This window comes from Lampris incognitus, chromosome 1 (assembly GCF_029633865.1).
Source record: "Lampris incognitus isolate fLamInc1 chromosome 1, fLamInc1.hap2, whole genome shotgun sequence".
Taxonomy (NCBI): Eukaryota; Metazoa; Chordata; class Actinopteri; order Lampriformes; family Lampridae; genus Lampris; species Lampris incognitus.
Genome location: NC_079211.1, coordinates 23,224,976 through 23,247,360, shown reverse-complemented (window position 1 = coordinate 23,247,360; position 22,385 = coordinate 23,224,976). Strand labels below are relative to the sequence as shown.

At 41.2% G+C, this 22,385-nt stretch overlaps 1 protein-coding gene across 1 annotated transcript; it reads right to left on the bottom strand.

Moving 5' to 3' along the window:
- Positions 1–2,785: 2,785 nt before the first annotated feature.
- atp7a (ATPase copper transporting alpha) lies at positions 2,786–21,011 on the bottom strand. Its single transcript, XM_056296486.1, has 23 exons — positions 20,745–21,011; positions 18,209–18,339; positions 16,409–16,913; positions 14,755–15,537; positions 14,329–14,541; positions 14,033–14,196; positions 13,566–13,727; positions 13,293–13,369; positions 12,929–13,151; positions 12,528–12,761; positions 12,322–12,413; positions 10,682–10,809; positions 10,290–10,444; positions 8,801–8,935; positions 8,341–8,535; positions 7,695–7,877; positions 7,054–7,267; positions 6,738–6,884; positions 6,453–6,595; positions 5,784–5,987; positions 5,199–5,316; positions 4,940–5,042; positions 2,786–4,608 (listed from the first exon to the last, which is right to left on the bottom strand). The coding sequence occupies exons 2-23, from the start codon at positions 18,326–18,328 to the stop codon at positions 4,335–4,337; spliced, it is 4,572 nt and encodes a 1,523-aa protein (XP_056152461.1). The 5' UTR covers positions 18,329–18,339; positions 20,745–21,011; the 3' UTR covers positions 2,786–4,334.
- Positions 21,012–22,385: the final 1,374 nt, after the last annotated feature.

Below are 22,385 nucleotides of genomic sequence, written 5' to 3'. Positions count from 1 at the left end.
CCTTGAGATATTTTAACTACTGATTACTATGAGTCTGAAAAGAGATAGATAAATATCCAGGGATCCTCCCTTTAAATGTGATGACGTGATGTGCCACCAAGATTATGATGGCGAGGACTAGTGGTAGGCCAACATGGTGCTCTCTGATACCTTACTGTAATAAATGGTTCATCATGCTATTTATTCTGCTTGCCAAACATGCATGAACAAACAAACCACTCATAGGTATGACATTATGGCGCTTGGCCCATGGAAATCTATGTTTCAAAGTTAGGAAATCTTTTTGTATTTCCATGTGTCACATTAAGGCTTCAGGGGATTTATTTGTTCAACAAAACAGTCTGGCGTTGATTTCCTCAGTACCCTGTCTCACTACCATGTTTTCATGAATTAGATGGCTAATCTAGCAATTTGCGATTTCACTTGTTTCGTTTTGGTACTGTTTTTGAACAACTCAATAGGAGTTGATACCTCAGGCTGCTGTCTGGTATCCTTTCTTCTGAAAGCACACCCACTGTAGAGAAGAGGCCTCGGAGGCTGCACAGCACAACAGAGTACTACAGAACTTAACATTGCATTTTCAAGGTACAGTGGAAATGTCCATATGCAGTGGAAGCCCATTGCAGTTATGGATCCACACATGGTGGTCCCCGTATTTTTCCAGTTAAAGTAAAAGATACTGCATCATGCATGTTTTTTTAGTTTTTTTTAGATATGAACTCTTGGTGCACAGGTCAAGTGTTTTTCAGTTAAAGAATAAGCACTTCAGCCAACAGCAGAACTCCAATATTTCTGAGTGCAACCTCATCGGATTTATCTTTTCTATTCACTTGCTCTGTTGGTGCGTTACAATTGTGCCACCTATTGTTTAGAGAACTTTGGAATCAGGCTTACTCCCGTGCTGATAAAGAATGGGCAAGGAGTTCACTTAAACTATTTTGGACACTTGTAGACCATGACGTAAAAGCTAAACCACAAGCCATAAAAGCCACAAGTTAAAAAAAAATTATTTAAATTTTTTTTGCTAATCTCTGGCAGATCTGCCCTCGAAAGTAAATTCAATGATTTAGATCGGTGAGGAAAATATTTGCAATTCTATTAATATGCAAGGTTTAAATTTGAATTACAAATATGTTAAGGTACTTGTGAACATTTCGTTGATTGCATTGCTTCTTTTGCCTATCACAGTCTGTGGTTTTTGTAAAGTGTTTAATGTTTAATATATCTATCTACATATATTGCTGTAAAAGTGAGTTTGATTTTAGGTCGTCAGTGCTCTCACACAGAGATCCCGCAGCATTGAATCTGTTACCGTATAGTAAATGGTTTAAAGTGAAGTTATTCTAGTGTCATTGGTAAAATGAATGTAGCATTTTCATTCAGAATCACTATTCCTACACACAGCACTGCTGTTTTCATGCTAGCGTGTATTAGACTGTACATCAATGAAAGCACAATGTCGTGACAAATAACAAATACTGCGCATTTTCAAATCTCATGTCAGCTTTATTTGTGTTCTTAAGCACATTGCTCTGAAGTACGTCCTTGATAAAGTGGCCGAAGAGGAAATTATTCTCAGTGGACACTGGACCTTTGTTGTCATCAGGCTTATATTTACTGGTGTCCTTTTTATCTTTTTTGACTTCCATCTAATCGCAACTAGTTCCTGATAAGCCTAGTTAAATGAATGGTGAACAACTAACTCTTTAATAAATAACAAGCCTTTGATCTCTGCCAAATCACCCGAAAGATCACTCTAGCCAAAGCGATACAAAAATTGAGGAATAAATCATTTACAGTTTACATTAATTGAAACGAGTATTTTTTTTTTAATAAGAAAAAAATGTATTTCTTTTGCAGTACTTTGGGATGATGTAATGTTTAGAATAACTGGATGAAATAAAGTTGATGGACTCTTGGAACAAGCATCTGGTTTTTTGATGATGGGAGACTGTCAGGGGCGGCACGGTGGCGCAGTGGTTATAGCGCAGCCGCTTCACAGCAAGAAGGTCCTGGGTTCGAGCCCCGGGGTAGTTCTAACTTGGTGGGTCATCCTCTGTGTGGAGTTTGCATGTTCTCCCCGTGTCTGCGTGAGTTTCCTCCGGGGGCTCCGGTTTCCTCCCAGTCCAAAAACATGCAAGTCAGGTGAATTGGCCATACTAAATTGTCCCGAGGAATGAATGGGTTAGTGTGTGCGTCGGCCCTGTGATGGCCTGTCCAGGGTGTCTCCCCGCCTGCCGTCCAATGACTGCTGGAATAGACTCCAGCATCCCCATGACCCTGAGAGCAGGATAAGCGGTTAAGATGATGGATGGATGGCGAGACTGTCAGTGTTGAAGTACCTGCAGAGCAAAGTGGCTCTTATAGCGCCACCCTCTGGTGGACTGAACTCAATACATGAATCCGTAGAAGCTGTTTATTCCAAGGCACACAAGAATAATTCATCTAAACACAGTTCCAAAGACAAACGTCACACCTCTGAAATCACAAACAAAACCAGTAGGTATCTAATGCAGTCGATCCTCAACAGGTTTGCAAGTGGAAACATACACGAATGTGAAACTTTTCCAGGCCCACACAACAGCCATGTTCAAATCCACAAAATATTTGAGTATAGACGTGAAAAGCAACGCAAAGGAATATGATTTTTAATAACTATCCAGGCGTCACAAACCAAAGGTCAGCTGCACTTAAATGCACATGACAGGAGATACATATGGAATATAAGTAGCTGTTATAGAACAAATAACAAAAATGGTACAGAAAACTGAAGACTGAAGCCACGAGAATGAGTTTTTTTTTAATGACTCCAAAATACCATTACATGAACAAACAACCCGTTAATGCTAACACAGGTTTTGACTTTCACTTAATTGTTTGGTGTAACTGTCAGAATAAGGATACAGCTGTATACTTTATATATTGACCTTGGTACAAATTTCTTGCTTTCCTTGGCTTAAGACATTTCTTCCTTCAAGTGCAACAAGGTTAACTGTTGTGAAAAATGGAGAAATGAACAGCGAGTAGCATGCTCAGAAAATGCAACAATATTTTGCCAATTCAAACAGAAAAGAAACACGAATGCATTCATAGTTAGGCTTTCTCATAAGACACTTAACCACAAAGCCAAAAGCAAATAGTAAGCATTGTCCAAACACAAGTCACCACATTCATTTTCCTCACACGTAACAACTACTGTTTTATTCACAGTGAATAATGTTCACATTCATTGATGGATCACATAATGTATTGTGATTATATGAAAAATTGATGTAAAATGGGTTTTTTTTAAACCCACAAAGATAATAAAGAAATTAATTAAGTGATCCAAACTGAGTTGCTGGAAGTAAAGGCCTGTGACACTATATAGATGAAGCTTTCAAAGTACTGTGAGAAACCTATGGGCTTGCTGTCTTACCATGTACATGTGAATATCAGCATCTGTCAGTCACTGATGCCATCACTCTCTCCACTCTGTGCACATTCAGTTCCAGGTAACCTGCTTCTCCTGTTCGGTATTGCACTATCTTTGGAATGTGTTGGACTTGGACTATGCCAATGTGGCATAAAGATTGGCACTTAGGTAACATTTACAACTCATCACACATTATCTGTAGAGAATGAGTTCAATTGAAAGTTCAGGATTTTTTTGAATTGGTGTTTATACATTTCTCGCCGATTACACATTTTGGAATCCTGACAATCAGTAACGGCATTTTCACTGTAAAACATTACTTCATTTTACTCAATTGATAAAATGAAAACAGTGATAAATAAGGCTGATATAAATACTCTGTAACATAATTATAATATACAGCAGTGTTATAATTCTCCAAAGAGAAGTGCATCTTAAGTTTACTCTGACACGTCCACTCTTACAAAGGGGAAAGGGGGGGGGTTAAAATGTCTTTGGATGGACGTTTTGAGATTGTCTTGGCAGATGTGCGCCAGTCGCTGTGGATGTGGGCACCTGCATCAACGCTCCTGTGTTATATTCTTCAAGGACAAAGAATGTCAGCCAGGTTTCTATTTTACTTGACTGTTCGCTGTGGATATTCATAAACATAAAACTCAGTGAGAGTGGACCTCTTCCCAGCATCCTTTGAAGTGCATGTAGTTGGTTGGAGGAGCGTCAGAGAAAAGGAGCATGTATGCTTTTCTTTTCACCCAATCAGCAGTGCTGCCCTGGGGGTACCTGCTGATGGAGGGGCAGGCCATTAAACCCATGTGATCATTTTAGTTTATGTTAGCCTGGCATTGACTTCCATATTCCGTACATCCTTTTCAGCATACAAAAGCCTCTGCTGCCCCAAGCTACCCTCAATAACCTAGCCTCAGACAAATTCCTCCTCACACAGGGCCTCCCCCACCAGCAGTGAGTGTTTGTCAGGCTCGCTGAGTGCCATGCTGTTGAGGGAGTTCTTATCGGAGCGCAGGGAGTTGATAGAGGCGCGGCTGTAGTTAACAATGCGGTCCAGCAGGCTGAGTTTTGGGGAGGGCCGTCGTAGGTCACCCATACCAATGTGGACGCTGACATCAGACAAACTACCCTGCCTCCTGTGGTAGCCCAGTTGGGCCTCCAGCTTCTCAGCACTGGGCTTAGTGTAACTAATGACAGGTGCAATGGGAAAGAAAGAAGAAAATAAGGAAGGAAAGGGGGTGAGAGGCAGAAACACAAAATAAACTTGTATACAGTGATATTCACTTCCTACAAAGCCAAAGAGCCAAAGCTAAGCAGTGAAACTGAAAAACAACTTATTGTTGTCTGCAACAACAAAATAATGTTTATCCATTAATGTCATTTATGGGTATAATCAAATTAAAACTTTGGCAGGAGCACTGGAACACAACATATGGCTACTGTTGTTTGCCTTTGTACAGCAGCATATTATCCCAATGAGATAAACACTTCTACAATCTTCTAATAATAGCAAATTACCATTTCAGTAGAAGAGAGGACATAACAACAGAGACTGATGATAGAGCCATTGCAGCAGAGCCCATCCAAGGCTGTAGAACCAGACCAACGGGAAGAAACACACCTAAGGATAAAGGCAGTCATACAAGTAATGGGTCAATGCTAACAAAACTCTGTACTGAAGGCTTTTGACGTCTTCTGTTTGTTGTGATGCCATTGACAACAGCTAAAGATATTAGTTAGTTAGCCAAAATCCTCTTAATTTTCTGTGATCACTTACCCGCAGCTATAGGAATGCCAACAAGGTTGTAGATGAGGGCAAAGACAAAATTAATCCTGATCCTCTTGACTGTCTTCTTGGACAAGTCAATACTGCTCACCACATCCAAAAGGTCATTCTACAGACACAGCATAAGACTACATGAAAGGCAAGCAATAGAACATTTTGAGAAATCAGATTGAAATTGGGTTAATTTCTGTAAAGCCTCAATCTGTAATCCAACAATAGACAAAATGGCTGCAATATAGGACAGCTAAACATGAATTGGATACATTTTGAATTCCCAAATTGATTGAAGAGCTCTAAAGGATCAGCAGGTGCAAACCTGAACTTTTCCAGAGGGTGTAAATGGTTATTTACATGTTCAATGTTTGTGACATTAAAAGAATAGATGACATGAACAGACTAAAAGTGTTAAGTCCAAATCTTATTTAACAACAAAAAGAGTTAAAGGTTTGGAAAAAACAATAACTAAAAACAAAAACGGTTTTGGAGAGAGCCAGTATACTTTGAGAGACAGTGTCATATTTAATCAATTCATCCATACAGAGAGTGTCAGCCTTTCCTCCTGGACTACATTCTTACCCTGATCAACACCACATCTGCTGCCTCTATGGCCACATCTGTGCCTGTTCCTATGGCAATTCCCACATCAGCCATGGCCAGAGCAGGTGAGTCGTTGACCCCGTCACCCACCATGGCCACCCTCTTTCCTGCCAGCTGCAGTTGTTCCACCTTTGCCACCTTGTGGGAGGGCAGCACTTCTGCAAACACCTTCCTGATCCCCACCTGTGTTGTGGGGCAGAGATATAGACATGGAGCTACTCAGGAGGTCAAACATAATAAAAATAAGGATTATAAGGACTGGTCCTAATCAGTCTGTTTCCAGGCCAGGTTGATGCCCTAATGCTGGAAGATTACAGCTACTTGGTGGTTACTGACAACTGACTAAAAAGATCATAGTTAAGTCATACCGGTAGGTGGCGGTATGCTGCAAGTTGATCAGGCCCCACAAAATGTAAAATGTACATTAGCAGATCATGTCACTCAGACGAAACTACAGCGTTAATGAACATATAGCATTAATCATAGCCACAAAGGTGTGATTCACAGAAGCCAGCTCTCTCCACTTCTATGGTTTATATGTCTCTTCTACTCACAGCTGTACTGGCAATTTGGTAAAACTGCTCCAATCCCTGAACAGAACAATCTTAACTCAAAACTATGGTCTGATGTCTGAGCACCATCCAATACCTGAGCAGCAATGGCCCTTGCAGTCTTGCTATTGTCTCCGGTCATCAGCACCACCTCTAGACCCATGTTGGTCAAAGTATGGACTGCCAGCTCAGCCTCCGGCTTCACCGTGTCTGCTATAGCTATCATTGCACACAGAAGACCTGTACACAAATGGAAATGTTTGACAGTGAAGACAAAAGTATTCTTTCTTAACAGTGCGTACTAAGGAACACAATTAAAATGACGGAAACAGCCTTGTAGTAATGGCTACCAGAGTCAATTCCAATCCCTAGGAGCACTCACCATCTACAGCAACCAGAACGGCAGTGCGTCCCCTGCGCTCATGCTCAGTCATGGCTTCATCTATATCGGGTTTGATCTGGAGGCAATTCCTACTCATCCACTCCCTGTTCCCAATCAGAACGACGTAGGATGACGTCTGGACCAGGGCTAAATTCAGGAAAGACAGGTGTTAGACTTGCCTATGAGTAGAGAGCTGCTGTAGACATATAGAGACCTTCTGATTCAAGCCCACAGCAATGTCTTAGGTAGTGTGGTTTACTAAATCTGAATAAACCACTACAATGCTATGGGATGACAGTCCTTGGAATAAACATACTGAGTGGCTGCGGGTCCATGATGAGTGGATGGGAGCCAGTTGAGGTCCTGGAATCACTAATTTGGACCAGGATGCTGTTGCGTTGGTTGTTGTCCTCGCTGTCACTGTCCTCCTGCCTCAAAAGGGTCTCTGTGTTGCTAACCTGGCATTTGATGCCACAGCCTGGAACCGCCTGGAAGTCTGTACATGTACCAAGAGACTCTGTGCCCAACTCCTGTGTGTAGGTAGGATAGGGATAGATGTTTGATAACACACTCCACAATTATGAAAAATTTGTATAAAAGACTTGAGTCTGATATTTGGTATATGTTTAATATGTTCAATCCGTCCTGTCCTTGAACAAGAAATTCAACTTCAGATTAACTGTCATGTACTAGAATACAATGACATTCTTGTGCTCTGGCTCTCTCTGCCTTAACACAAGGGACACAATGACAAAGAACACAAGGACACACCATCCCAAAAGCCTTGGCTTAATACCAAAACTGACTTTTTTTGCTAAAAAACGCCAGATTTGTGCCTCCTTCACCAAAACCACCCATATTTTACTGTTGTATAGAAATGATAGAAGCCCCAGTGTTGATTACTGTAGAGATTACAAGCTTCACAATTCCAGCGTGATAACTTGACTAAGGACAAACCTGTTTGCAGTACTTGGTGATAGCCGCCCCCAGTGGGTGTTCACTGTTATTTTCAGCTGTCCCTACTATGGCCAGCAGTCGAGAACGGGGCATCTTGTTCCCTTCCACTACAATCTTGACTTGTACAACTTTGGGTGCACCGTATGTAATAGTCCCAGTCTTATCAAACACTACAGACTGGACCTACAGACATAAAAATGAACAGTAGAGCTTTAAAATGAGCAGCTTTAAATAGGTCTAAATTGTAATTTAATGGTATTAAATTTTCTAGTTTTTCTTGCAATGCTATTATCAACAATTATTTAAATATTACAAGTTATTATTTTCAAGCATTTGATAATCTGAACTAGTGTGTTATAAGTGCTTTTAAGAGCACAATTACTCATTTATTAATCACAATTTACAGCAACATGTTAGAAAGCATAAATCAAAAATCAAACAGAAATAATATATTACAAAAAAAATTCAGGGTATTTCAGAGTGATACAAGGACTAGTGTGGTTTTATAAACAAGGAAATACTAACAAAAAGCAAAAATGACTTTGATAAACTGATTTCCCAACAGATGACTATGGCAGTTGGTGAATTACATAAAATGATGGCAACATAAACGGATGCCAGGATATCACAGCTCCCTCTCACGCACCTTATGGGCCATCTCAAGTGGCTCCCCTCCCTTGATGAGGATGCCGTTCTGTGCACCCACCCCCGTGCCCACCATGACAGCTGTTGGGGTTGCCAAGCCAAGGGAGCAGGGGCAGGCAATACATAACACTGTTATGGAGGCCTGAAAGGCAAAGCGAATCACTGCCTCTGCCTTGGAAATGCTTTTATCATAACCCTATAAGAAGCAAATTCACAAGTATTACTTTAGCTTAGCTTTTACATTACTTACTTTCACCCTCACTTGCACAACTTGAATTGTCATATAAAGACTAATTAATCCAAGGCATTAATAAAAGTCATCATCATAGATTTTATTATTGATCACTTTGAAAGAACAACCTTTCATTCATAGTAAAAGGAAATTGAAAAGAACTGAGGCTATTCAATAAAATAATCAAGACTTTTTGACAGATAAAGATATTGAGGGAAAGAAGACTCACAGGGAAGTACTTTTCAACTAGAGAAAAATCCAAAAAGCCAATAAGGATCCAGGCGAACAAGGTGAGGAGAGAAATGCCAACAATAAATGGCACAAAGTAGCCGCTGATCTTATCAGCATACTGCTGGATGGGAGCCTAAAATTGAAACGACCAGATGCTTAAAAATATAACAAACAGAAAATTGGAAATACAACAAACTAAAAATAACTCCTGCATTCTATTCTTATCTCCTTTGCTTGTTTCACCCGCCCCGTCCTGTTGAGTGAAGTGCCAAGGTTACACCTTGACAATGTGTTTCAAAATATATCTTGCTTGGGCACTCCGGTGGCGGACCTGGTAGAGTGCATACCACATAAGGCCAAGTCCTTACTGCAACGCCCTGGGTTCCAATCTGGCCCAGGCCCTTTGCTGCATGTCATCTCCTCTCTCTCCCCTGCCTTTCCTGTCTCTCTTGACTATCGCTATGAAATAAATTTGGAAAACGCCAAAAAAATTATATATATCTTAGCTAGCAAACAAACCTAGCAACCTTGTGATTGTAATTAAGTTGTCCAAAATGCCGTTCTTTAAAAAGAAAAAAGACACAGGGCCAACAAATGGGGGCGCTTTGGAGGAAGATAGGGGCCCTGAGAAAGAGAAGATGGCAATAACTCTTACCCCCCCAAAAAAAGTTTCGCCCGACTGACAGTTTTAGTTGCCCCGGTTTAGGTAGGAAAGAGGAGCAATATCTAGATTATATAAATTATGCTTTGAAAAAAAAAAAATCAAAAAAATTCTCTGTAACTTTATATCAGCTGGTTTTAAGCAAATAACCAATCTTCCTGAGTGCAGGGCATGATGAGATTAATAAAATATTAAATCAGACAGCTTAAATGGGTTCAATGCACCGATGAATATTCCCTGTGTAAAACCATTAATATGAATGTAAATCAATCGTGTAAGACTAGTGCATAAAACATACATGACGACAAGTCACAAGCATCTGTGGTGCACAGCAGGGTATAAAATGAGTGGAAAATTCTTGAGAGAATCGAAGAAAGTTGAATCAGTTCATCTGGACACAACATTTCATCACTCATCTACTAAGTGACCTCTTCAGTCTAAACTGACAGCAGGTATCCCCACCATTATAAACAATACAATTGCATAACGATCGAAACCAACGATCAGTTTCATATGCAAATATGGGCGTGACCATTACCTAGAGACAACTGATAACGGCCACGCCCATATTTGCATATGAAACTGATCACTGGTTTTGGTCGTTATGCAACTGTATTGTTTATAAGGGCAGGGATTACCTGCAGTCAGTTGAGACTGAAGAGGTCTCTTTGATGAGTGACGAAACATATCTGTCAATAAACGTTGTATCCAGATGAACTGATCCAACTTTCTTTGATTTTCTTTCCTGGATTATTGAGCATGCCTCAAGACACTTCACCGAGAAATAATAAGTAGCAACATCAGCACGCTAAACCTCATAACTAACCTTTGAAGTCTGAGCCTCCTCAACCAGTTTGACAATCTGAGACAGGGTGGTGTCCATACCAACATGTGTAGCACTGATCAGCAGCGAGCCGTTCTGGTTGATGGACCCAGCAATCACTGTGCTGCCAGGCTTTTTAGTCACTGGCATAGCCTCACCTTGGGATACCAAGCATCAAACAGCAAGTCAGTATAAAACAAGTGACCAGGGCAGTGGGGAAAGGCGATTAGCTCCTTTGAGAACACAGTTCAGACAATAACGTACATACACACATATGTACTTTCTACATACATGTACTAAAGCTTTATTTCCTTTGTGTCACCATCCTTTTATATTTTCAGCATTGCAATGTGAGAACAAGTACTAAACTGAACCCTCGGGCCACTGTAACCAACCTGTGATGAGTGACTCATCAGCCATGGAGTGTCCCTCGATGACCCTTCCATCCACAGGGAACTTTCCTCCAGGCACCACCTTCACCACATCACCCCTCTGCACTAGTTCAACATCCACCTGTTCCTCACTGAAATAAACACAGATGGACATACACTAATGATCCAAAACATTATGACCACTGACAGGTGAACCGAATAACATTGATCATCTCCAAATAAGTGCACATGTCAAGGACTGGGTAGATTAGATGGTAAGCGAACAATCCGTTCTCGTAGTCAACGTGTTGAACGCAGGAGAAATAGACAGGAATAAAGACCTGAGCGACTTTGACAAGGGCCAAATTTTTATGGCCAGATGACTGGGTCAGAGAATTGCATAAAAAGGTAAGGCTTATGGGGTGCTCCTGGTCAGCAGTGGCAAGTACCTACCGACAGTGGTCTGAAGAGGGACAAACCACAAACTGTCAACAGGGTGTTGGGTGCCCAAGGCTCATTGATGCACGAGGGCAATAAAGGTTATCCTGTATGGTCCAAACCGACAGAAGGTCTACAGTAGCACAAGTCACAGAAAATTTTAATGATGGTTACGGAAGGAATATGTCACAACACAGTGCATCGCACCCTGCTGCGTATGGAACTGCATAGCCACAGATCAGTCAGTGCCCATGATGACCCCTGTCCATCATCGAAAGTGCCTAGGTACACGAGTATCAGAGCTGGACCTTGGCGCAATGGAAGAAGGTTGCCTGGTCCGATGAGTACCATTTTCTTTTAGATCACGTGGATGGCCGTGTATGTGTGTGCAGTTTACCTGGGGAAGGGATGGCACCAGGATGCACTGTGGGTAGACCACAAGCCAGTGGAGGGAGTGTGATGCTCTTGGCAATGTTCTGCTGGGAAACCCTAGGTCCAGCCATTCATGTGGACATCAATTTGACATGTGCCACCTACCTAAACATCATTGCAGACCAGGTACACCCCTTCATGGCAATGGTATTCCCTGATGGCAGTGGGCTCTTTCAGCAGAATAACACACCCTGCCACACTGCACATGTTGTTCGGGAATGGCTTGAGTAACATGATGAAGTGTTTAAGGTGTTGCCCTGGTCTCCAAATTCTCCAGATCTCAAACCAATTGAGCACCTGTGGGTGTGCTGGATCGACAAGTCCAATCCATGGCGGCTCCACCTCGCAACTTACAGGACTTGAAGGATCTGCTGCTAATGTTGTGGTGCCAGATACCACAGGACACTTTCAGGGGTCTTGTAAAATCCTTGCCTCAGTGGGTCAGCACTGTTTTGGCAGCACATGGACAGTCGACAGCATATTAGGCAAGTGGTCATGATGTTTTGGCTCATCAGTATGTTTATAGTAAAGTGGAAGTCAGAATGAAGGGAGACATAATTTACAGTTAAATCTTAAGATAAATTGTAATGAGAATGCTTCACTTGTATCTCACCCTAAAACAAACAGCTTCAGACTTGTTTCACAGTAGTAGCTTGTTTATGCAGTGCCCTTCCTTCACAGTCCTTCCTCATCAATGTAACACGTGATTTTTCAACTGCTAACCATTCAGATTCGTTGTAACCTAACTGCAACTAGGGTTTGTAAACAAATGAATTATAAGGGACAGGTAATACCTGAGCACAGACATATTGCTGTTAAGGGTGACCACTGTGGCCTCAGTAGCTTGTAAGGACATCAGCTTGGACAAAGCCTCGGATGTCTTGCTCTGGATTGGAGAGACAGACACATGGTTGGTTGAGGCTAATGAACACAAAGTCTACCAAAGGTACCATGCAGTTAGGTCCTATGAGTAAATAACTACTAATATCTATTCATATACTTTTGCTATCTGTTCCAGCCACCGTCCCAGGGAGATGAAGACAAAGAGCATTGGGGGGGTGTCGAAGAAGGTGATGGGGTTGACTTTGGCCCTCTCCACCATGGCCACCACTAGAATAATCAACGAGTAGGTAAAAGCTATGGAAGTGGCCAGCACGATCAGCACATCCATGTTGGCTGACCGGTGCTTGACTGCTTTGTAGGCTTGAATGTAGAAGTAGCGTCCTCCAATAAACTGAAGAAAAGAAAATGAAGGCTTGTATTCACTGGACCACACACATTTCAATTTAGATTCAGGTTTCACTTGCCACCCTCCACCCCTTCCCTCCTTTTAGATAAAGAAATGCTTGTTTCTTGTACATATAATGTTCACTGAGGGTACACCTAATCTCCCTAATCTACCTGCACAGGCACACAGAAGAGAAAGGAGAGCAGATTCATGATGGAGAGGCCTGGGAGCAGTTGTCTCTCCAAAAACATGGTGGAGTGGTAGCGTTCCCGGTCTTCGGCTGTGGCATTATGGTGGTGGGACATGCTGATCTGGTGGTCCACAATGATCATGTAGATCATCATGCCCATCACAGGGACGCAGAAAATCAAACTCACCAGAAAGGACTTCTTCCACCTAAGACAAAGGGAGGTACTTTGTGTTTAAGAAGTGGATCCAGATCAACAGACACAGTGTAGACAGGTGCATTGTGTGCACTGTAACTGAGAGCGAGTGAGAGACATACAGACAAACACACTTGACCAAAAAGATTCTTACTGTTTTATCTCCACGCTGTGGTCAAGGTGACTGCCGGTCCGATCCCTCTTTACAAGAGATGCTTCAAATCCCAGATTCTACAAATAAGTCACACTTTTAGTAAAATTAATGTGTCCCGATGGTGATGTATTATATTAAAATATAGATTAAAAATTCTGATTCATGGTATAATATATGCTGTGTGATATAAATTACCCACAACATATAATGCGTGGTTTCAGGTGAAGAATGCGTAAGAAATGCATGGATAAACAAAGGAACGGCAATGAGTACCTCTATTAGCTTGATGACATCTCGTGGTCCAGTTACCTCTGGGTCATACTTAATGTGCGCTTTGTTTGTTGCCAGGGCAACAGAGACATAAATAATCCCCTTGTCTTTCATAAGGCTTGATTCGATTTTGTGTACACAAGAGGCACATGTCATTCCCCTGACCTGAAAGATGATGAAAAGAGAATCAAAATTATAGCTAAAAAGGGTCTAAAATTAACTATGCAAGTCATCTGAAAGCAGTTAAGATGTGGCAAATTTCCTTTTGAGCCGCTGACAGGGGCTGCTGAGCTATAAACTAACCGTAACCTATTTGGGTGCGGCTCTGAGTATCTTGTTAATTGTTTCTTTTATTTTGATATAAAATGCGTTGAGTCATTTGTGTGATAAAGCTCTTCACAGAATTGTCTTGATTTATATAGTATATATATATATATAGATCAAATGTTTCAGCAAAGCCGTTTGTTTACCACTAGTTCTAGACTGCCATCTGAACCTTCATAGTTCTCCATCACTGATGCGGTGAAGCCCAACTCCCTCACACACTCGGCAACCTTCTGGGGATCGATGACTTCAGGATTGTAGCGCACCTCAGCCTTACTGGCCATTAACGCCACTAGAACTGAGTAGATACCTACACAACAAAAAAGGAATAGCAACTAAAAAAAATACAAAATCTAATAAAATACTGCTTTAGGTCAAAGGAAAGTGATGCAGTTGGGCCGCCACGAGTGGAGGAACAGAACATTCAAAACTTTTGACGAACCAGATTCATTCTTGAGGTTTCGCTCAATGTTGGCCACACAGGAAGCACAGGTCATTCCTCCTATCTGGATGAAGCATTTTGAGTGCATGCTCCCTTCACTTTGCTGCAGAGTCTCCCTCTCTGGGTCACTGTCTACCTCCTTTTCTTTCACATGGGCTGGGCTCAGGGACAAGGAGTGATTGTTACCCAAGTCAGACACAAGGGAGTTGGTCTCTGGAGACAGTAAATCGATTATTATTACATATTTTTCTCCAGAACTGCAAATAGATTATCAAAGAAAACTGGATTAAAATTAAAAGAAGGCCCTTTTTCATTTCATGTAAATTGGTCATGTTAACAAATTACATGGATGCATGGCAACATAGTTTGGGAAATTTATCTACCATACTCCAGACTTAAGAAAAGTCAAACCATCCAATTTCTCACCTGGTAAAAAGGCATCGAAACCCATGTCCTCTATGGCCTCTCTCAGCTCTTCTGGGGTGGTCAGGAGGGGATCGAACTCAAACGTCCCCCTGTGATTAGCCAGAGAGACCTGTGCTGACTTCACCCCCTTCCTATGGGAGATCATGCCCTCGATAGATTGCACACAAGAGCCACATGTCATCCCCTCAATATGGATATGAACTACAGCTGCAAGGGGCTGGCTGAAACAAGGCTGTGGGGTGGTGAGCAGAGTAGGGACTGCTACAGCTACTGGCGGTGGGGTTGGTAGTAAAGCAGGGGGGGGTGATGTGGATCCAAGACTGAGAATGCCAGAAGAGTCGCAGGGTTGAGTCTTGAAGTTCCCTGGTGGCAGTGCCTCAATAGCCTGCTGCAGCTGAGGCACTGTGATCTTCAAGGGATCGTAACAGATGGATGCTTTCTCCTTCTCCAGGGAGACCTCCACAGAAGACACTCCAGGCAACATGGAGATGTTGTCCTGGATATTAACCACACAAGAGCGGCAGTGCATGCCTGTCACCCTGAGAGTGGCAAGGACTGAGTCTATGAAGATCTCTTTTTCTTCAGATGTCTCAGATGGGGAAGAAACACTGGACTGATGAACGCTAACAAACCGCTCCAGTTCACTGGGGCATAGCTGCAGGGGGTGGGGTTTGGACTTGACAAAAGCCTTGTAGCCAGCCACAGCAATCTGATCGATGATTGTTTGGATAGTGATGAGGTTTGGTAAATAGACTACCGTAGCTTCCTGAGATTCTAAAACAACTGTAGAGAAGGAATTGAAAACTTGTTATAAAAACAAAGCACAATAATAATAAACAAAAAACTCTCAAGATACATGTTAAAGAGCACAGAAAATAGCTGCACCCACAATTCTAATGTCTACAATAAAAGTTGACAAAAAAGATACAAAATGTATATATGAAGAGTTTCTAATCTAATTTCAGAATTAGACCAACTTCTTTTGACAATTTTTTTCATCCATCCATTATCCAAACCGCTAATCCTGGTTTCAGGGTCACAGGTATGCTGGAGCCTATCCCAGCAGTCATTGGGCGGCAGGCAGGGAGACACCCTGGACAGGCCGCCAGGCCATCACACGGCTTGACAATTTTTTATGAGAAAATATTGCCAGCATGATAGTTAATCATATGAGAGAAAATATTGCTGGCATGAGAGTTAATTATATGCATGTTTACAAACTTGAGGTACTGTAAACCAAACAAAATGGTTATGTCATGAAGATAGTCATTTAAGTTTTGAAATTACTGATGATTTTTAAGTCTCAAGATTTTTTTCAAAGTCCATTTTGGAATATACATACTGAATATCCCTAAAAAGATGAGGTCATTTAGGGTATTTCACTCTCAGTCACATAACCCTATCTCTGTAACACTCCCATAACAGTGAACAGTGTTGGAGAAGGATTTCATGAGTCATAGGCAAATCCTGATGAGCAATCTGCCAGCATTGAGTCTGTTGAAATGCTGACGCGCAGAATGACAATACATTCATATGCTATACGTCTTACATGGCTGCGCAGTCATCTTTCGACATTATTTACCCCGTTACCTCTATAACACTGAGAAAACACAATCTCTAACTGCAAGGTTGTGGAACAAGGAAAGTACAGCACCTTTGACTTTTTCGATCCCTTTAAGTTTGCCAATCTTCCCTTCAATGGTGGTGGTGCAGGAGTGACAGGTCATTCCCTCAATGCGTAACTTCAATAGAGCCACCCCTCCACCGGTACTTTGAGTCGAAACTGAGTTTGGAGTTTTCTGTGCGGGGCTGCTGGGTGTGTGGAACTCCAGAGGTGACACACTAGCAACCACCTCTCTAAGCTGGAGCGCAGTGGTCAGGGAGGGGACAAAGGTGACAGAGAGACCGCTTTGGTCTTGACTTTCCCTTACATCCAGAACTCCCTGAACCTGGGATAGCCGAAGTAAGGCCTCATGTTGGAAGTCAGGAGTTAGTTCTGAGGTTGGGACCAGCTGGGTATCAGTTGGGACAGGGGTGGTTGCTGTGGACTCTGATAGACTGGATTCAAACCCCATGTCCTCAACGGCCTCTGACAGAGACTCTGAACTTTGAAGGCTTTGGTCAAAGATGACAGTGGCAGTCTTCAGTTCTAAAGACACCTACAACACAACATTTTCATTATGGTTTCACAACAAACATCTTATGGTGTATAGCTAATAATTTTTCTGAATACCATTTATGAAGCCCTTTAGCAGAGTTGTAAAAAATATGCTTGCCAATTTTGAGACCTTCATTCTTTCATAAATTCTACATCAAACAGACAACCTTTTTCAATTTAAGACAAACATTGTGACATAATACATTCTGCTGTCCTATTGCACACTGGCTTTCCTAGCTTGACAATGTTGTTCATCAATATAAAAAGGGCATAGATGAGTCCATTGGCTTTGGTGAGATTACAACCCGTTTCAAATAAAAGCCCTTTGCTTTCCCTCTTCCATAGCAAGGAACACGTGACTCTGTGATGGGGTCACCTGACTAAACCACAAGTTACAAACCACTTTAGGGAGTTATGAGGGAGAAAGTGTGCATGCTTGCATGTTGGAGAAGGATTATCTATTTCTTAGTGTAAGAAATAAGCGGAGAGCTTCAAAAGGGAAAAACAGACTGTCGCAATAAGAAAAATCAATTCACTGCTCCTAAAACAAGCCAGTTTAGATTAACATGCATTATGTAGGTGATAAATGTTTTAAAGACTCTTAATAATGTTTCCTGTGCATGCAGACCACTCATTGACCCAATAAGACACAGCCCTGCAAAGGGCACAGCTCTATCAGGAAAACAGTATTGCATTATCTTCTTATTTGACCCCAGCCTGGGGGGTAAACACACAATAAGGAAAAGGGCAGCCCATAGTTATTGCAATCTGTGAATCTCTCATGGCTCCACAAATGACGATGTTGTCAGTTAGACCAGCCACCCCTGAGGGAGTAAGAGCCTGGGACGAATCAAAATCTTTTTTCCTCATATAGTCAGACATTTTTCTGAATTAAAAAAAGGTTAACATATCAACTTTAACGGAGATCTGCCAAATGTATATTACCAAGACATCATTGTTACAATGTAATGCTTATTTTGTAATTTTACATCCTCTTTGTTTTTCTACTTCCTTCAAAATGAAACCCATCAGACAGTGTAAAAGGTAAAGTCTGTTATTTCTCAGGATAAAGTAATTTAAACCAAGCAATGTTTGGTGAAATGTTGTGAAAGATATTCCATTCTTGACAAAATATTGTACCTGAAATCCAAGAGCCATTTAGTTTCTTGGCAGTATTCCTCTTTATTGCTTATGTTAAGCAGAAACATTGTTAACTGTAAAAATTACACACTTCAGTCAATTAAAAAAAAAAACTTCTATAGAATGTAATTTAAAGTGATCTTTGGAGCCATTTACCTTTACATGTATAACTCCAGGCAGACCTCCAATACGTTGCTCTATAGACTGAACACATGAACCACAGGTCATGCCTTCCACTCCCAGGGACACCGAGCACAGTTCGGCTTTCTGTGTCATAGTTAGTCACTCTACAATGACAAGGAAAAAATTAAGTAGGTATTATTCTGACATTCAAGCATGGCAACTAACACACCCCTTTTCAAAAAACACACGCACGCACGCACACGCGCACACACTAAGTTAAATGTTAATGTCTTATGAATAGCCAAATGAACACCAATAATGCAAACAACTCCATGGAGTGCATTTACATAAATAAATTTTTCTGTTTAATCTAAACTGTCCTTTTCTTTTGATCTTGAATTGCCCAGTCTTCAATTATTTATATAACAAACCCTGTTCCAGAGAGAAACATGAGTGCTAACACTCTCTTGCAGATGTTAAAGAGACAAAGAGATTCACTACTGGCCACAAATGAATTGCAGACAACTATTTTCTGTGGGGCATTCTAAAACGCTTAACATGAAAAAAGCTTAACATGGCTTAATGTACCAAAACATCAATCAAAGACAACAAAACTTCTCTCACACATCTCATTATAAACACTTCCACCTGTCAGAAAATCAAAACCGAAAGCTTGAGTATGGACATTATATTACATTAAGCGTTTTCCTCTCCATTGACACCCATTGTAAGGAAAAAGCTCAACGTGGCTGAATGTTCCAAAACTACGATCAAAGATCACCAAATTGCTCACACATCTCGTTATGAGCTTTCTCCTATCTTAAAACGTTTAACTGATGTGCAAAAAGACTTTCTATATCATCTAATGTTCTTCTAAATTATAATAATAGTGTATAATAATAATATGTTCTTCTATATGTTTAATGCGAGAGGAAGTAATCTGTGGGGTAAAATTGTAGAACAGTCTGAGCATGTAACTCTGACAAAGTACAAACTACGCAGTTCAAGAAGTACAAAGGACTCATTACCAAGAGATATAGAGATGACAAAGAGTTGTGTTAACTGTAAGTTTTATTTATCTCTAAAAATTTATTACATTTTTTTTCTTTCTATGACACCGAATGGATATTTGGGTTGTACATTGGGATGTACATTAAAATGTTTATTCTTGGTATAGGAAATTAGGATGTTTTTCTTTTTTCTCTCATGTGTTTTAATGTTTTTTCCCTCTTATTGTTCATAGCAGTTGAATTTTTATTGTAAAGCACAACTTGCATTGAAATTGAACTATACAGGGGGAATTGAGTTTGAAATGTATAGTAGCTAAGTTAACTTAAGAGTAGGTGAGAAGGGGTAGGAAAAAATTAAGTGTATACTTCCTCCTACTCCTTTTCGAACATGTAACAAATAATCTGATGCATACGGAGATGTGTTCTCTGAGTTTGATTTGTGGATTTGATGATCGCTTCAGATTATTGGCAATGGTTTATCTGTGTGTTATATCCGGCTTATTTACATGTTCGAAATAAATCATCACTCATTCAAGTAAGCTAGGGCAAGACAAGATGTGTGTGAGAGGAATTTGATCACTGATCGATGTTTAGGTTCATTAACCCATGTTAACTTTTTCCATATAATGGGCGTCAGAATCAGAATATAGTCATCTCCGAGTCAACGGAGAAGAAACGCTTAATGTAAGATAATGTCCATACTCATAAGATTTCGGGTTTGAATTTTTGATACGTTTATAACAAAAGGCGTGTCAGAGAAAAGGCCACGTTAAGCTTTTTTTCCCCACGTTTAGCGTTTTAGAATGTCCCCTTTTCTGACAGTGTCAGAAGCCCATGGCTAGATTTTGGTACACGTTCATGTCCATACCAGTTAGAAACACAAATGTATGTCTTATGGTTATAAGAATTTAAAACGAAGCAGATGAGTTCCAAATTTTCTTGATCTTGGGTAGTTTCTTGGTTTTAAACTTTGAGAGAGCGCCATCTAACATCTTGCCCGTCTATTTTTAAAGCTCTTCACCCAACCATTATCTGCTGGAAGAGACTAATCAATGGGCCAAAACTTGCGGCATTTCAGAAAAAAACACCCTCATGGTTAAAGTTCGTTACTTTTCATGCCACCATCCGTCATCTAACGCCAATTAGCTTATTTGGATAGTCGAATATACCAGGTATACAAACAGAAAAAAACGACTGTCGATGAAACACAAATGATTTTATTCGCGTACGTTAGCCGATAAGGGAGAACTTTAAAAGCAGCTCCTGGTCAATTAACATAGGAAGAGGTTAACCAGTGCAAGTGCTGTCAGCTAAATATGTTAAAATCAGAACACACTGTCGCTAACTAGTTAGCGTTAAATCTGTCAGGTGCTAACACTGCTGCGTTAGCTGCTTGACGTAATCTTTTCTTTGACAGAATGACGTAAGTTTTCTTCGTTTGCTTAACATAAAGCAAGCTAAAAGAAAAACGCAAGAGACAGATGCTGTGAGAGCGATAAAAAAAAAAAAGGTTTCCTTCCTGCACAACGTAAGACACATTCGCAGCAAACGACTCTTACCCTCTCGGCGCTGGTTGGTCTCGCTGAGGTTCGGCAGACAGGCTGGCAGGCTGACTAGGCTAAGCTAGGCTAACAAGCTAGCGTTAACTATCATTGGCTATGAGCAGCCCTACGTCGCAGGAAGCGAAGTAAACAAACATCTGACACCCTTGTATACATGTAATCATTAGCGGAAAGACGCTTAACTAAAACGGATGTGAATCGTTGTTTCGTGGCTCTGAAGAGCCGAGTTGTTGACTTCCATATGAGAACGAGCGGACGAGTGGCACCCCTCTCACACTGCTGCTGACCAGACTGAGCAAGAGTCTGTGCGTTTCGACACGCACAAAGACGGCGGGGGCGGAGCCAGAGCCAGTAACCCCCCCCCCGCCCCCGACCTCTCTCCATCCCTGAACCCGAGACAGGTGTTTTCCAGTTTTTGCAAATATGAGAACAGAAAGGCATCCAGAAAACCCGATCAGTGAAAATGCCAAAATTGCTCTACTGAGCCAGTTGGGTTGCACTTCACTTCAAGCTTACACAGTGGCTTCAAAAAGTATTCACATCACTTCACTTTTTGCACACTTTATTGAGCTGTAGATATAATTTGAAATGGACGAAACTGTCATTTCCCCCCCTTCAGCCTACACTCAATAACCCATGATGACAAATTTCTGTAAATTTATTAAAAATCAAATACTGAATTAAGGGTCTGAATACCTGTATAAATGAGAGATTTCAGTTTTGGATTTTCAATCCCATTTGGCAGCAATTAGAGCTCCGGGTCTTTTTGGGTAAGTCTCAACAAGCTTTGCACACCTGCATTTGGGCAGTTTATCCCATTCCTCATGGCAGATCCTCTCAAGCTCCGTCAGATTGGATAGGAAGCGTCTGTGAACTGTCATTTTCAGGTAGATCTCTCTACAGATGCTCTATGGGATTTAAATCTGGGTTTTGGCTGGGCCTCTCAAGGACAGTCAAGATACTTGTCCCGAAGCCTCTCCAGCGTTGTCTTGGATGTATGTTTCAGGTCACTTTAGTTTTGAAAGGTGAACCTGTCGCCCAGTCTGAGGCTGCGTGCACTCTGGAGCAGATTTTCTTCAAGGACCTCTCTGTATTTGGCTGCATTCAGCCTTCCCTCAATTCTGACCCATATCCCTGTCCCTGCCGCCGAGAAGCACCCCCATAGCATGACGCTATATTTTACTGTAATTCATCGCAGGCATGGCATTAGTCAGGTGATGAACAGTGCCTGGTGTTTGCTAGACATTAGTGCTTGGAGTTCTGCCCAAAGAGTTCAATTTTTGTCTCTCAGACCAGAGAATATTTTTCCTCATGCTATCAGACACCCTTAAATGACATTTAGGGTAAGATAAGATAACCTTTATTCATCCTGAAGGGAAATTCAGGTGTAGATAGCAGCAAAGAGGGTAAAAAAAGACATCCACGGGGTAGAGTAACAAAGGTAGATAGATAGATAGATAGATAGATAGATAGATAGATAGATAGATAGATAGATAGATAGATAGATAGATAGATAGATAGATAGATAGATAGATGGATCAGAACAATACTAAACCTAACATTAATACTAACAATACTAAACAACATCATATATATGAGCTCACTATTGTATTTAGAAATCACGTCAGGACACAGCGC